General features: G+C 35.6%; 1 protein-coding gene across 1 annotated transcript in view; it reads right to left on the reverse strand.

The window, feature by feature from the left end:
• The window catches only part of LOC150078459 (neuroglian-like), a 442449-nt gene that overhangs the window by 128743 nt on the left and 300402 nt on the right, over nucleotides 1-13304 (reverse strand). Inside the window, exons 12-13 of the mRNA XM_090385067.1 lie at nucleotides 13142-13291; nucleotides 2466-2617 (exon numbers count right to left, since the gene is read on the reverse strand). Of these exons, the coding sequence (XP_090241193.1) occupies nucleotides 2466-2617; nucleotides 13142-13291 (302 nt within the window). The remainder of the gene's footprint in view (nucleotides 1-2465; nucleotides 2618-13141; nucleotides 13292-13304) is intronic.

The raw sequence follows: 13304 nt of genomic DNA on the forward strand, positions 1-13304 counted from the left end.
ATGTTAGTCACTCAGATATTCAGTTACTATGACATCATTATCAACTCCTAAAAGTTCGCCAAGAACAGTTTCTCCACTGATCAAACCTCTCGCTTGCACTTCTTGCCAAGATTGCTCAATATCTTGTAGTAATTCATTCCTCTAATTAGTGTTAATTGGAATTTTAGCAAAACCTGCTTTTGCAAAACAATCCTTAATCATTGTTTCCATCACATCTTGACTCCACACTTTCACTAACTCTGATATGCACATCTGCAAATTTATAACAGAATCTATAGGTTGGTTGGTTTCTATTCTCAGTATAATTTTTTTCAGTGTGCACCTTAGGTAGTGCATTTTCAAATTTTTGATAATACCTTGATCCATTGGCTGCAGTTTAGATGAGGTATTCAGAGGGAGGAACAAAAGCTTCACCACTTGTAAGTTTTGAAATTACCAAGTGAAGGTAGGCAGGGCAGTTGTTGACAATCAAATTGATTTTTCTGTTTTCTTTCGTCTCCCTTCTATTGAAATTTAAAACCCACTGTTCAAAAATTTCAGTTGTCATCCAAGATTTTTTGTTGTAATCCAACTCTGATGACTTTATTCCTTTGAAACATCGGGGTTTTTTACTTTTGCCTGTTACCAAAAGCTTCAGTTTTTCATTACCAACCATGTTTGCGCCAAAAATAATTCTCTTCTTACTATTTTTACCACCTAAACATTTATCACATTTAAAATTCAGTGTCGGCAAACACTTAAAAAATAGACCAGTTTCATCAACATTGAATATGTCTTTGGGCTCCTAGTCCTCCACATTTTTTTTCAAAACTGTTTCTTTCAAATACAGTCTTCTTCGATTACAACTCCACTTTCACAGAAATAACTTTTTCAAGTAAGCCATGGCACTTTTTAAATGTACCCAGTCAACCAGAACTGGCTTGGAATGTTTTATGCCCCAGAAAAGGTGCATACTCCATAGCCTTTTCTTTTCTTGAATTAACTTCACCCACTTAAAAATGGCTTCATCTACATTTTCATACAGGCATAATTTCACACTCTTCTGACTGGGTCCCATTTCCTCAAACAGTTTGAGAATGGAAACATGGTTTTTCAGAATGGTTGACACACCACTGGCAGCAATAAGTTTTGTTTGTTTGTTATTTGGTTTTTAGGAGCATTAGAAACTAAGGCCATATTGCTCCGGAGATATGCGGTGGTCATTCCCTGACCTTTCCGCATCCTTCGTATTTGGTGGTCACAGGCTTGAACCCCGGTCTAATCAAGAAACATGTGCTACGCACTGCCGCTCCTGCCCACCTGGCTATGGAGGCACCATGCGATAAGTTTTAAAGCTTTTTTTTTTTTTTTTAATGCCCCAATCTACACTATTAAGCACTTTTTCCACTACACTCAAGGATTTTCTCTTAGACATTGCAAGGTTACTTGCACAGCAGCTAAAACAAAACTGATTTATGGACCACTTATACCTACCATGTAAACAGAGACAGGTAAAATTTAGCAAAAGTGTGGACGACTCATTTCTGCGAAAGGGCAACAGATGACTTTCCGGGAGAAAGGAAAATCACTCTGTCCTAATTCTCTAATAGGGTGCTTACAGTAGAAAACAGGTTGGCCAGAGCCAATGTCCACATCAGGAATATGCCTTAATCTTTGCCAGTGGCTGTGGACACATAGATGGCAGTTGACCAGTGTGACTTCTCGGTACAGTAGAGGAGGTTGTACAGATTTTACAGGCACCACTAAATTGTGGAATGTTTTAGTTCTTAATTCTTAATCCTTTTAGCTCTTAATTTGTGCTTTCTACAGCATCAGTTCTATTGCCTAAAGTGCAGAGGTGCAAAACAATGCATATCTAGGTCTCTCAAAATCAGTTCGTTATATGGAAATTTTCTTCATTATATGCAAACTATTTTCAGTGTAATGACCAATGGGAGATCAAAAAAATTCGCTAAATAGAAAAATTCGGTATATGGAAGTTCATTAAAGAGAGGTCTGACTGTATATGAAAAAAAACTAAAAACACAAAGAATAAGAAAACAGCCTATTTTTTTTATTTTTTTATTTTATTTATCTGGTGAAAATCCTGTTTGTTTTGTTTGCAACAGATTAATTTTGTAAAGCATGTAAGTTTCCATAATGTCAGGTGCTATGCAAAAGTAGTTGCTTGAGGAAAAATAAAAGAAGTTATTTAAGAAAACTGTTACGGCAAATTTTATGTTAAATATCTTAAAATGACATGTGCTTATTTTTTAAGCTGCTCTCAACCATGCTGTTCTGTTAACTATAGAGTAACTCACAATGCTTTCAGTATATTTTGTCACATCTTCTCTAATAGAAATGTGAGAAGTTTGTTGAATAGGGCAAAAATGTGCCTAGAGTAAACAATGCTGTAATATATGGTAAGTATAGTTCCATGAAAATGTCAACAAGTTAATGAATTATTTTAAGTGCAATAGAAGTACCTGATAACGCCCTCCAACTAAATCTTGTCCTTCTCGCAACCATTTCACTTCTGGCTTTGGGGCACCAAATACACGACACTTCAAAGTCACAACAGATGTCACCACTGTCATAGTTACTGGCTCTGGCTTTTCGGTAATAGTTGGAGGAAGAGCTATAAAAATTCATATTATGAATATCATACATAAAATATGTTTAAAGCATATATACAAAATAAGCCATTTTCTAATAATATCAAATATGTATACAACATTATGGTCAAGCAGGGCTGTGCCAAGGAGGGTGAAATGCATTCACAGAACAAGGGTGCCAGATTCTGTGGGGCATAACACTGTCACAGTATGGACAGAAAGCAATTTATTTGGTTTCTGCATGCTTAAGTGGAATATAAGTGGAAGTCATGCAGTTGATTATCTACATACTGCAGAATTGTAACTTGTAGCAAAAATTCACTGACAATCAACATACAAGTTCACAGAATTGCAAAGAGTTGAAACCAAAACCAAAGAGTTTGTAACTTTTTGAATATGTGGTAATGTCTAATGTTTTTTGGGATGGGTTCTTGGTGTAATTAAATTTACTGGGGGTTAATTTATGGTGCTGTTCTAACAACTAGGATTGGAAACGAGATTAGAAGCACCAAGACGTAAGGATTTGAGTTCCTGAAAATGAATAAGTATTTTAGAAATTTTTATCATATTCTTGATTAATTAACATATTAAATTGTGTTTTACAAAGATATTAAATAGGCTTAGTAGCATTCATTAGCTTATTTTTTAAATTTAACTAGTGATTTTTGTAAGCTACAACTCACTGCTTATACCACTATTGTATCGGTGTTTTGCCGCGAATATCGTAGAATGTAACCAGTAAGTGCGGAAGAATAGTAGGGTTTTAATCATGAGAAAGTACTTTGAAGGTTTTAATCACTTGTTGGGCATATATCTTTTGTATTTACCTAAGGATATAACTAATTTAACATTGTGAGATCATTACAGTATAGTGTAACTTGATAACGTATATCTCCAACTTGATGGCATAAGGTATAATGTAAGAACTAGATAGCATAATACATATCACTGCATTACGTTGAACTTCAATGATTTCTCCTCCACTTTGCTTTCCATTATTACAAAATCATTTAGCTCCCTGTTAGAGTTTAATATACTTCTGTCCTCCCCCTTCCTTACAGAATTCCTCATGTGTTAATGTAGATGAAAATACTCACTCAGATTGTCAGCTATCTGAGCAGGATCATAAACAGTCGAACCATCAATATCAAGTGGTCCAACCTGATTCATCCCCTTCCTTCTAGAATTTACATAAGTAAAGGAGCCTTTGTTGTTTTTCTTTGCACCTTTGCCAAGGATTTCTTGTAATCAGCCTTTGCTTGCCTAACCTCCTTTGTGACTTGATTACAGACTATCATATCTCTGTCATAGGCTTCTATGTCACCTGATAATTCATATGCATCCCATGCATTTTTCTTCTCTGCCACAACCCTCATTAGTTCATCTGACACCCATTTAGGTCTAAATCTTGAATAGTATTTCACAGTTGGTATGAAAAGCCTTGCAGCTTTCAAGATTAATTCCTTGAAAGCTTCCATTTAGAATTTGCTGTTTTTAACATCATCAGTTGATCCCACTGTATAAAATTTAAAATCTGTCTGAGACCACTGTAGTCACCTTTACAAAAGCAAAAACCCTTCCCTTTACCCTTGATGGGAGTTACATCTTTAAGTAAATTCTTCATCAGTACACTGTGATCATTGTCACCTAGTGGTTCTTTTTCTGCAAATTCTTAATGCATGAATAATCATTTCTGATAATCAGATCAAGAGTATTATTCCCTCTGGTTGTCCCTTGAAGATGTTACTGCAGAAAACAATCCTCCAATAAATCCACAAAAGTTTTGCTGGCATGTGAGTGGCCAACTTACAAGTTCCAGTCAATATCTGGAAAATTAAAATCCCTCACTACAAGACATTCTGATTTACTGGCCCACTATTTCTCTGCACAATTGTTCATTGTACTCATCAGCATCATTAGGCCTATAACACACTCCTAATCTCATTTTCCCTTGCCCACTTCTTATGTCACACCAAACTGACAACAATTGTACTGTCCACCAATGTCAACTGGATGCACTTCCTTAGATTTTATGTTTCTTAACTAACAGTATAACTCCTCCTCCCTTCCTACCCTGTCTATCCTCTCTGTACACAGAAAATTACTCCCCAAATTCCAATTCTGCACTGCTTATATCTGTGTGACACCATGTCTCGGATATCCCAACAATATCTGCCTTTGATGTCTTGACCAGCACTTCAAATTCATCAAATTTATTTACTGTACTTCTGGCATTGGTGTACATGCAAGCATACATGCACCTGTTCTTACTCTTAGTTATTCTAACACAGCCCATGTATTTATTTGTTCCATGATGACTCCCAGCAGTTCTTGAAATCCCAAGCAACTTGCTCTCTAGGCTACTGTTCATTCCACTAGAAGCAGTGCAAGGATCACTTTCACCTCTACCTGCAGCTACTGTTGATCTTTTAGTCTGTGAATCCTCCCATGCTAGCAGTTGTCCAACCCACCAAACACTGTCTCGATAGCATCAGCAAATATTCTTGCACCCTTTCTATTTATGTGTATCCCATCCCTGTAGAAGCAGTCTCTCTCTCCTGTTAGCAAGTACAGACCATGCTGAAAAAAATTCTATCCCATGAGCCTTGCACAATCTCTCCAGGGCCGAATTTATTGCAACGCTCTCAACAAGTGTCTGGGCAGAATTACAGATACTTTCAAATTTAACCCTAACTCGTGCATTTTTTTCAACATTTACCTGTACTTGTTAAGTAAATCTGCTGATCTCTTACTCTTAAGGTCATTAGTTCCAATGTGTATAACAATATCACCTTTCGTGCTCTTAAAAGATGATACCTTTTGTACAATGTCATCAACTTTTGCCCCCTTGCAGACATACCCTGGTCCTGTTCCGCCTATACTTTTTGCATAATATCGTCGGCACCATGCCAAAACCACGAACGTGCAAATTTGGCACTTTTTTACCTAAATGAATTGTTAAAGTTTTTTTTTTAGTCAACTTGACCCTGCCAAAGATGTGTAAGAGTATTTCAAGGCCAAGTGGTTGAAAATGTTACATGCATTTTAAATTATCTGTGAAAAAAATCCTTCTCACCATGCAGATTCACGAATGTGGCATGTTCATTAGTTTGGCATGGTAAATACTGACAGAGCAATTCACTAAAGTACCACTTTCATGTTTTTGGCATGTAGAGTAGTGTGTGTGGGGGGGGAAGCCAGCTCGTGCATGCTGTTACATGTATGGTTTTGTTTGTCTCAGTTTGCCAATTAATATTACTGTTTAGTTATCCTTTGTAACATCTCATTTCTGTGGTCAAAAGTAAAATTTGAAATAATGAGTACAAGAATGCAAAAATTCTTGCAATGTATTCCTCATTTCAAGTGGAATCTGATTTAGAAGATGAAGATTGAGATGCTTTGTTTGACTTTGACGTTTCAGACGACGATAAAAATTATGTACCCTCCGATGATGATAGTGACTCATCACTGTTAAAAACTGTTAGACACATTTTTTTAGCCAGGCCATTCAGAAATGGAGTGTGATTCAATGCACTCTAAAGTTGAGAGAAAAGCCAAGTATGTTACTTGAGGGATGGGCCCAAATAATTAGAGGCACATGATTAAAACCTACAACACCAGTCTGTAAAAATATCATGCAATATGATGCCTCTTTACAATTTTACTTTTCTCACCAAACAACTTAAAAGGTGCTGTTCCTTGGAGAAAAGTCTGCTGCCTTGAATCCCAAAAAGACAGAATGGGCATGTCACAATGTTTTACAAAGCAAACTACAAAGATGAATTTATAACAGTAAACCTAAAAAGACCAAAAAAGGAAGACCCAACCTTCCCAAAGCTTATAACAAGGAACTTCACATATCTCAAAGCAATGCTTAAAGATTTAATGAAAATGTGCCAAAATTTGATAATACCAAAGGAGTATCACAAATTCTATTTAAATTTAAAAGCATCAGTACACTTAGGGGATAACTTACCCAGCACCAGATTTAAGTGAGGAATCTGAATATGAAGAAGATATTGAAAATTAATTTATACCAACTTGTATGTTATTGTTATTAAACATGTGTTATTAATAAATTTTTCATTTATTTATATGTATATGTTATTCTAACCTCATTTTATTAGTAAATTATTCATTTCTGACCAACAAAAATTTGTTAAATTTTTTTTTCACCTTTTCGTTTCTTTATGAATCTGACAAAATTTCTAACTTCACAATGCCAAAACTGCAAAAGTGCTTTTTAAGCCTCTACATAATGGCAATCTTAAATTACCAATATAGATTAAAAACAGCATTTACTTATAAATGCAAGATTTAGTTAAAAAACTAAAAAACTTGATTTTTCTATAGTCAAAGAATCTTTAAATGCATTTTTCTCAAAACTATCTTTTTGCAGATTCGTGATTTTGGCATGAGATCAATGATATATTCCCCATCTCCCTGACAACAGAGTCACTGACAATAACTAGTTCCTGTGAGACCAGCACATTCTACCTTGGAGATCGCTGCTGTGTTGCCTGATGCACAGGAGTGAGCTCTGGCATTGGGTTGGGCAGTTGAGAGATTGATGCACCCTCATATTAATTTCTTTGAGGGCATCTACCCTACACCTCAAACTCTCATAGATGCCCATAAGAATGCTGAGTTGATGCCTAATTTCTTCACACACACTGCATTTGGAGGGAACTATGAATAAAAGAAAAAACAAGTGTGGATTAGCTTCAGGTCTGTTGTTGAGAACTTCTCAGGGAATAACTAGGATCCTAACTACATGAATATAGTTGAAAATATGTTGGCAAACTTCAAGAAGCTGAGCTGCAACAAATTGTCAAGGTACATTTTTTACAATCCCACACTAACTACTTCACAGAAAATCTAGGAAGTGTTAGAGAAGAACAGGGTGAGAGTTTTCACCAGGACATTGAAAACATGGAAATGAGGACCAGGGGAGGTGGAATATCAACATGATGACTAAAGAGGGACTGTAAAGTAGAAGGATCTGCAAGAAAATCAAATAAATGAAAAATTTGGTCCATTGTAGACCAGTTTTTAAAATGAGAGGTGAGTGTTTAGTTGACTTTTTACCACACTGTCCTTTTTAATAGTTTTCAACATTTTAAAGATAAAAAAAAAAAGTCTAGTAAAAGTAGCATTTTGTTATAATTTCAGTGCACAAATTTTGCCAAAATTAATAAAGCTTGTGAAAAATCAAATTTCCTCTCGTGATTTTTGAAAAAAACTGACACAATGGGAACAAATGTAAGACATTTTTGAAATCAGCATAAGAAAACGATTTAGAAACACCCATTTCTGAAAAAAATATCAGCAATTTTTTTCATCAGCAATTGATTTTCCTTACTGTTTGTTTGTTATTTGGTTTTTAGGAGAATTAGCAACTAAGGCCATATTGCTCCGGGGATATGCGGTGGTCATTCCCTGACCTTTCCGCATCCTCCGTATTTGGCGGGCACAGGCTCGAACCCCAGTCTAATCAAGAAGCGTGTGCTACGCACTGCTGCTCCTGCCCACCTGGCTACGGAGGTGCCATTTTCCTTACTACTGAAGTTAGACTGACCAGTCATTAATTTCTCACTACACTCTTAGAACTGCCCTTATGTATTGGAGATACATTGGCACTTTTCCAATCCAACGGAATCTCTCTCTCTCTCTCTCTCTCTCTCTCTCTCTCTCTCTCTCTCTCTCTCTCTCTCTCTCTCCCCCCCCCTGAGTCCAGTGATGCTCTCGTAATTAGCCTCAATGGTTCAATGCACTCACTTGCCATCTCCCTTAAAATTATAGGGTATATACCTTCAACCCAAGGAACTTTACTCACCTGTAGGCTAGAAAGTTTTTTCATTAAATAAACATGTGAAATTTCAATATCATTAATTACATATTTTTCAATTTTACTCCCATAATTTTTCATTGACAAAGGGTTTTTCTTCTTTAAATATTGATGCAAAGTAATTGTTCAGTTCATCTGCAACACTGGCTGAGGTATCTAATACTATCCCAAGTCCATTACATAAGGGTCCAATCTGGTTTGTCCTTCTCTTCTTTGCATATATATATATATGCAAAGCAATTTTCCATAATCTGCCTTTGCCAGTCTAACCTTTCCTGTGGCACTATTACAGATCAATTTGTAGCTGTTATAGGCTTCGGTACTTTACATTGCTGTGTAACTTTTCTATGCTGCCTTTTTCTGCTCAAGTAATCTTGCAACTTCATCATTCATCCAACCTGGAATCCTCCTCATGGAGTATTTTTTTAATGGTATATATGCAATCAAGGCTTCTTTGATTAATTTTTTAAAGATGTACCACAATTCAATTGTATTCGCTTTCTGTGAGATATCTATACAGTTAATAGAGGTCATGTAGCACTGTAAGCCATCGTAATTTCCTTTCCTGAAATTATAACCCATTATTTTGCCTTTCCTTACTGTTACCTCTCTCTCTCTCTCTCTCTCTCTCTCTCTCTCTCTCTCTCTCTCCATCATCCACCATAGAACTCCATGATCACTTCATCACTTCTTGCTACTGTATCCTGTACTGTCAGCCCTATTATGTCATCTGGTTAGCATTAGTAAAGGCATATGATTCAAGAAAGAAAGCTTATATAGCATCAGCAAAAAAAAAAAAAAAAAAAAACCCTTCCCATTTCACCCATCCAATTAACTCCAAAAGTTTGTCTAGTTCTGCCTTGAATTTATTTAAGCTGTCAATGTCTACAAGGACAGATGAAAGTTTGTTCCAGCAATGAACCACTGACTGGCTAAAGGCAAATTTCCACACATCTATTCTACAACTGTCCTTCCTCAGTTTGAATTTATGTCCCCTCAGGTGACTAATCTGGGCAAGAGAAAGAATCCCATTGGCACTGAGCTTGCTCAAACTATTCAAGGCATTATACACCTCAATCAGATCAACTCGCAGCACCTGGTTCATGGGTGATGATCAGGTCTACAATATTCTTTTCCCTACCTAGTATTTTCTCTGACATGTTGATACAAATAACAATCATCTAGTTGATTTAAAAATTTTGTTCCCCATGTTGAGCTTCCTTCCCATTTGCTCCAATCAATTAGAGGAAAATTAAAATCGCCCATAATAAGACGTTCACGCTTATTTGCCCATTCCATTTGCATATAGAAGCTCTCATCATAATCTTCACAATCACTTGGCCTGTAGATTACTCCCACTCTCATTATATCTTTGCTTCCAGCTATCTCACACCATACAGATTCCAAACTATCATGCGACACATCTAAATCTGTGAAAGCTTTTGTCAAGCTCAGGCTGCTTTTGATAAGAATGACCCCATCACCCCTTCTATCTGCCCTATCCCTCCTAAATATGGTGTACATACTGTACTGAAACTCATCATCCCCTATTTCCGGGTGGCACCATGTTTCCATAAGTCCTATTATGTCAGCGTTACTTGTCCTAACCAGCAGTTCGAATCCACTCAATTTATTGACAACACTTCTAACGTTACTGTATACACAATTAAGACAGTGTTCATGTATAGTTAACTATCCTGACACATCCCTTGAAGTTATTTAAGCTTGCTTCCCTGTCATTGGTTACCAGCTCATTTGAAACATTTCTGACCTCAGAACATCTTGCTAATATGATCTGTAGCGGTAACAAGGTATGTACAAACATTACTTTGACCAATATTATCAGATAAACATGTATTTATATTATCCTTGTTCTCCCAAACTAGCAATTTCCCTGAACCTTTAAGGTATCCTTAATAATGCTGGCAAAAACTTGTGCACCACCTTTAAATGTTTATGTTTAAATGTATCCCATCTCTATAAAACAGGTTCTTTCTACCTACGAGTGTGGGCCAAGCTGATAAAAATTTCCCCCCAAAAGCCTTGCAGAGACACATAGACATTCTCACCTAACTCTCTGCACTTCTACAGCATGGTCTTATATTTGTATAACAAATCGTCAGATTGTGTGCGCTTAATATTATTAGTCCCCACACGAATAATAATATTCTCTTTACCCTCCTTAAAATCAGACAATCTGTCAGTGACATCATTAATTTTTGCTCCCGGCAGATATACCCTGATTCTAGTCCACCTATCCTTATTACAAAAAATATTTTCCATTTCCTTGACAATGGAGTCTCCAAATAGAACTAAGAACTAATTATACGATGGGTGATAATTTAATTTGCAGACTGGTGCAAGATCTTTTGTAGATTTCTCCTCAAAATATTCTCCCTTGAACTTTACACACTTTCCCCACCATCGTACCCATGCATCAAACGTTTCTTGCAAGTCATTTTTCGAAAGACTGTGAAGTGCTTCCAATATGGCTCTGCAATCATTATTGTTGGACACACTCTTGCATTTCAGAGTTTTCTTCAGACCTGGAAATAGGAAGAAATCACATGGGGCTAATTCCGGTGAATAAGGAGATGTGGAAGAACCTTGGCAACCATGACAGTGATCACTGGCTGCACAATATTAGCCGTATGAGGCCTGGCATTGTCTTGATGGAGAAACCACTTCACATCGGAAAGTTCTTGACATTTCTCATGAATGACTCAGTGAAGCTTGACTCTGAGAACCTCAGAGTATGCTTTCTTATTCATAGTTATTCCATGAGGCACAAAATGTGTAACAAGAAAGCCTTTTATGTCATAAAACATAAGAACCAGTTCTTTGTCAGCCAAACAAGAAGCTCAAAAGCTCACTAAAGAAACAGTCTAACTTTTGGGAAACATTGGCTACAAGAACCAAAGCTGTTACTGCAGTGAATGATTTCAGCAAGTGCTACATAAGAAGGTTACTATACAAACAGTACAGGAGAGAAAAATGTGGAGAAGCATGACAATCACACAGACCTGAATGTCACAGTTGCCAGAACTATCCTCATCCAGGATATATACAGAAAATCTGGGTATTTTCTGGGTATGCATCCACATTACAAGAAATGTTGGCAAGATGATTCTGAGAAAATCAGCCAGTAAGCAGCAAAGGTACATGATTTATCAAGTTGCATGCTGACAATGAAAATGGGAAGGTTAACAGTGTTAGGTAAAAACTAAACAAGATCATCACACTATAAATATCAAAAATTTTCAACAATGGTCAGCCACCTATAAATATTCAAAGTGGCGATATTAACTCATACTGATTTTGGGAAAAGTTTTACCCCTCAATTTTCTAGAGTTTCTATTTCTTTTCCAGAAAATCTCCAAAAGCATTTTTAAAGGTTTTCCTCATATCAGCTATGTACCCTTTAATGCTTTGGATCATGTCTTTTGTTACTCCTCTGTTTCTTCTATTACCATATTATTCTCAATTTTACTGATTTGAAATATGTTAATACTTCATTATATATGTTATTAGTTTTAATAACATAGTGCAAATATTTTACATCAGATAACATGGAATAAAAATAGTAAAGTTGTTTTTACAAACACAATATCACACTAAGTTAGCTGGTGACATTTCTGGATTCTTTCTTATCATTAAACTTAAAGTGGGAGCTAAGAAAGAAGGGAAGCCCCAAGTTCTGAACCTGCTATCAAAAAGGCCACAATTTTTCATTTTAATTAGAGTTGGTGTCCAGAGAGTACAGGCTTCAAAAAAGAATCCTGAAATGTAACCAGATAATATTTAATGTTGATATTATGCATGTAAATGTTATAAAGTATCAATAAAATGTAATTTGTTTTTTCCAGTCCACATAGAATGACAGTAATATGGACTTTCATACTGTGAGAGTTTATAGCCTAGAAGGTTTTTAATATTTATATAATTTCTTATATATTTTCTTCTTAATGTATATTAACTATGTCATAATTGCAAACATATTAGAATTTGATTTCAATTGTTAGATTTTCTTATTGACCCTTGAAGGTGAGTTTACTGCACAATGATTCCTCACAGTGAATTTGATAGCTCAGTGGAGTGAGTTTTTTCCTGAAATTTTGAAATTTTGTAAAAATTTAAAACTTTGTATATAAATGCCTTAAAATATCAATGAGTTCTTCTTATTTTGATTTCAAAGTTCAGCCCTAGAGTGAAATTGTCAAAAATAAAATCAGAATTTTTAAACATATCATTTTTAAAAAAAATGATTTTTTTAAATGACAATAATAATTTTGTAAATAAAACCACTTTACTTTTTTTTTTTCAGTGCAAAATTATCTTCTACATCTAGTTATGTATTACTTGACCACTTTTATCAAATTCTGGATCTAAAATCCACAGAAATTCTACAATTTTGCTTTGAAGTCCCAAATCAGACAATTGAAATCAACAGATAAGATTTCCTCCTCCTCCTCTGATTTTCAAAACTATTTTCATGCTGCCATCTCTTATAAACTGTCTACAATTAATTGAAATTAGAGACAAGAGACAGCAGCATATATTAGCAAAATGTGTATATGTGTATATTTAAACTTCACACATTGTTTTAAGTGATCTTTAACACATAAATCTATATATGTACTGCTGAAAGGTTAAAAAAACCTGCATGAAAAATAACATAATGAGGGAAAAAACTCATTACCTAAAACATTAAGGTAGAAGTCACGGAACGTATACCCATGCGCATTTGAAGCATTGCACTGAAATACGGCAGTGTCTGACTTGTGCAGATCTTCTATTGTAAGAATATTACTACGGATGTCCAATTTTCTCCTAGGATTTGATTCTGCATCTGAAATAAACAT

Source organism: Mastigoproctus giganteus, chromosome 11, assembly GCF_048544385.1.
Source record: "Mastigoproctus giganteus isolate SK-2022 chromosome 11, ASM4854438v1, whole genome shotgun sequence".
NCBI classification, from domain to species: domain Eukaryota; kingdom Metazoa; phylum Arthropoda; class Arachnida; order Uropygi; family Thelyphonidae; genus Mastigoproctus; species Mastigoproctus giganteus.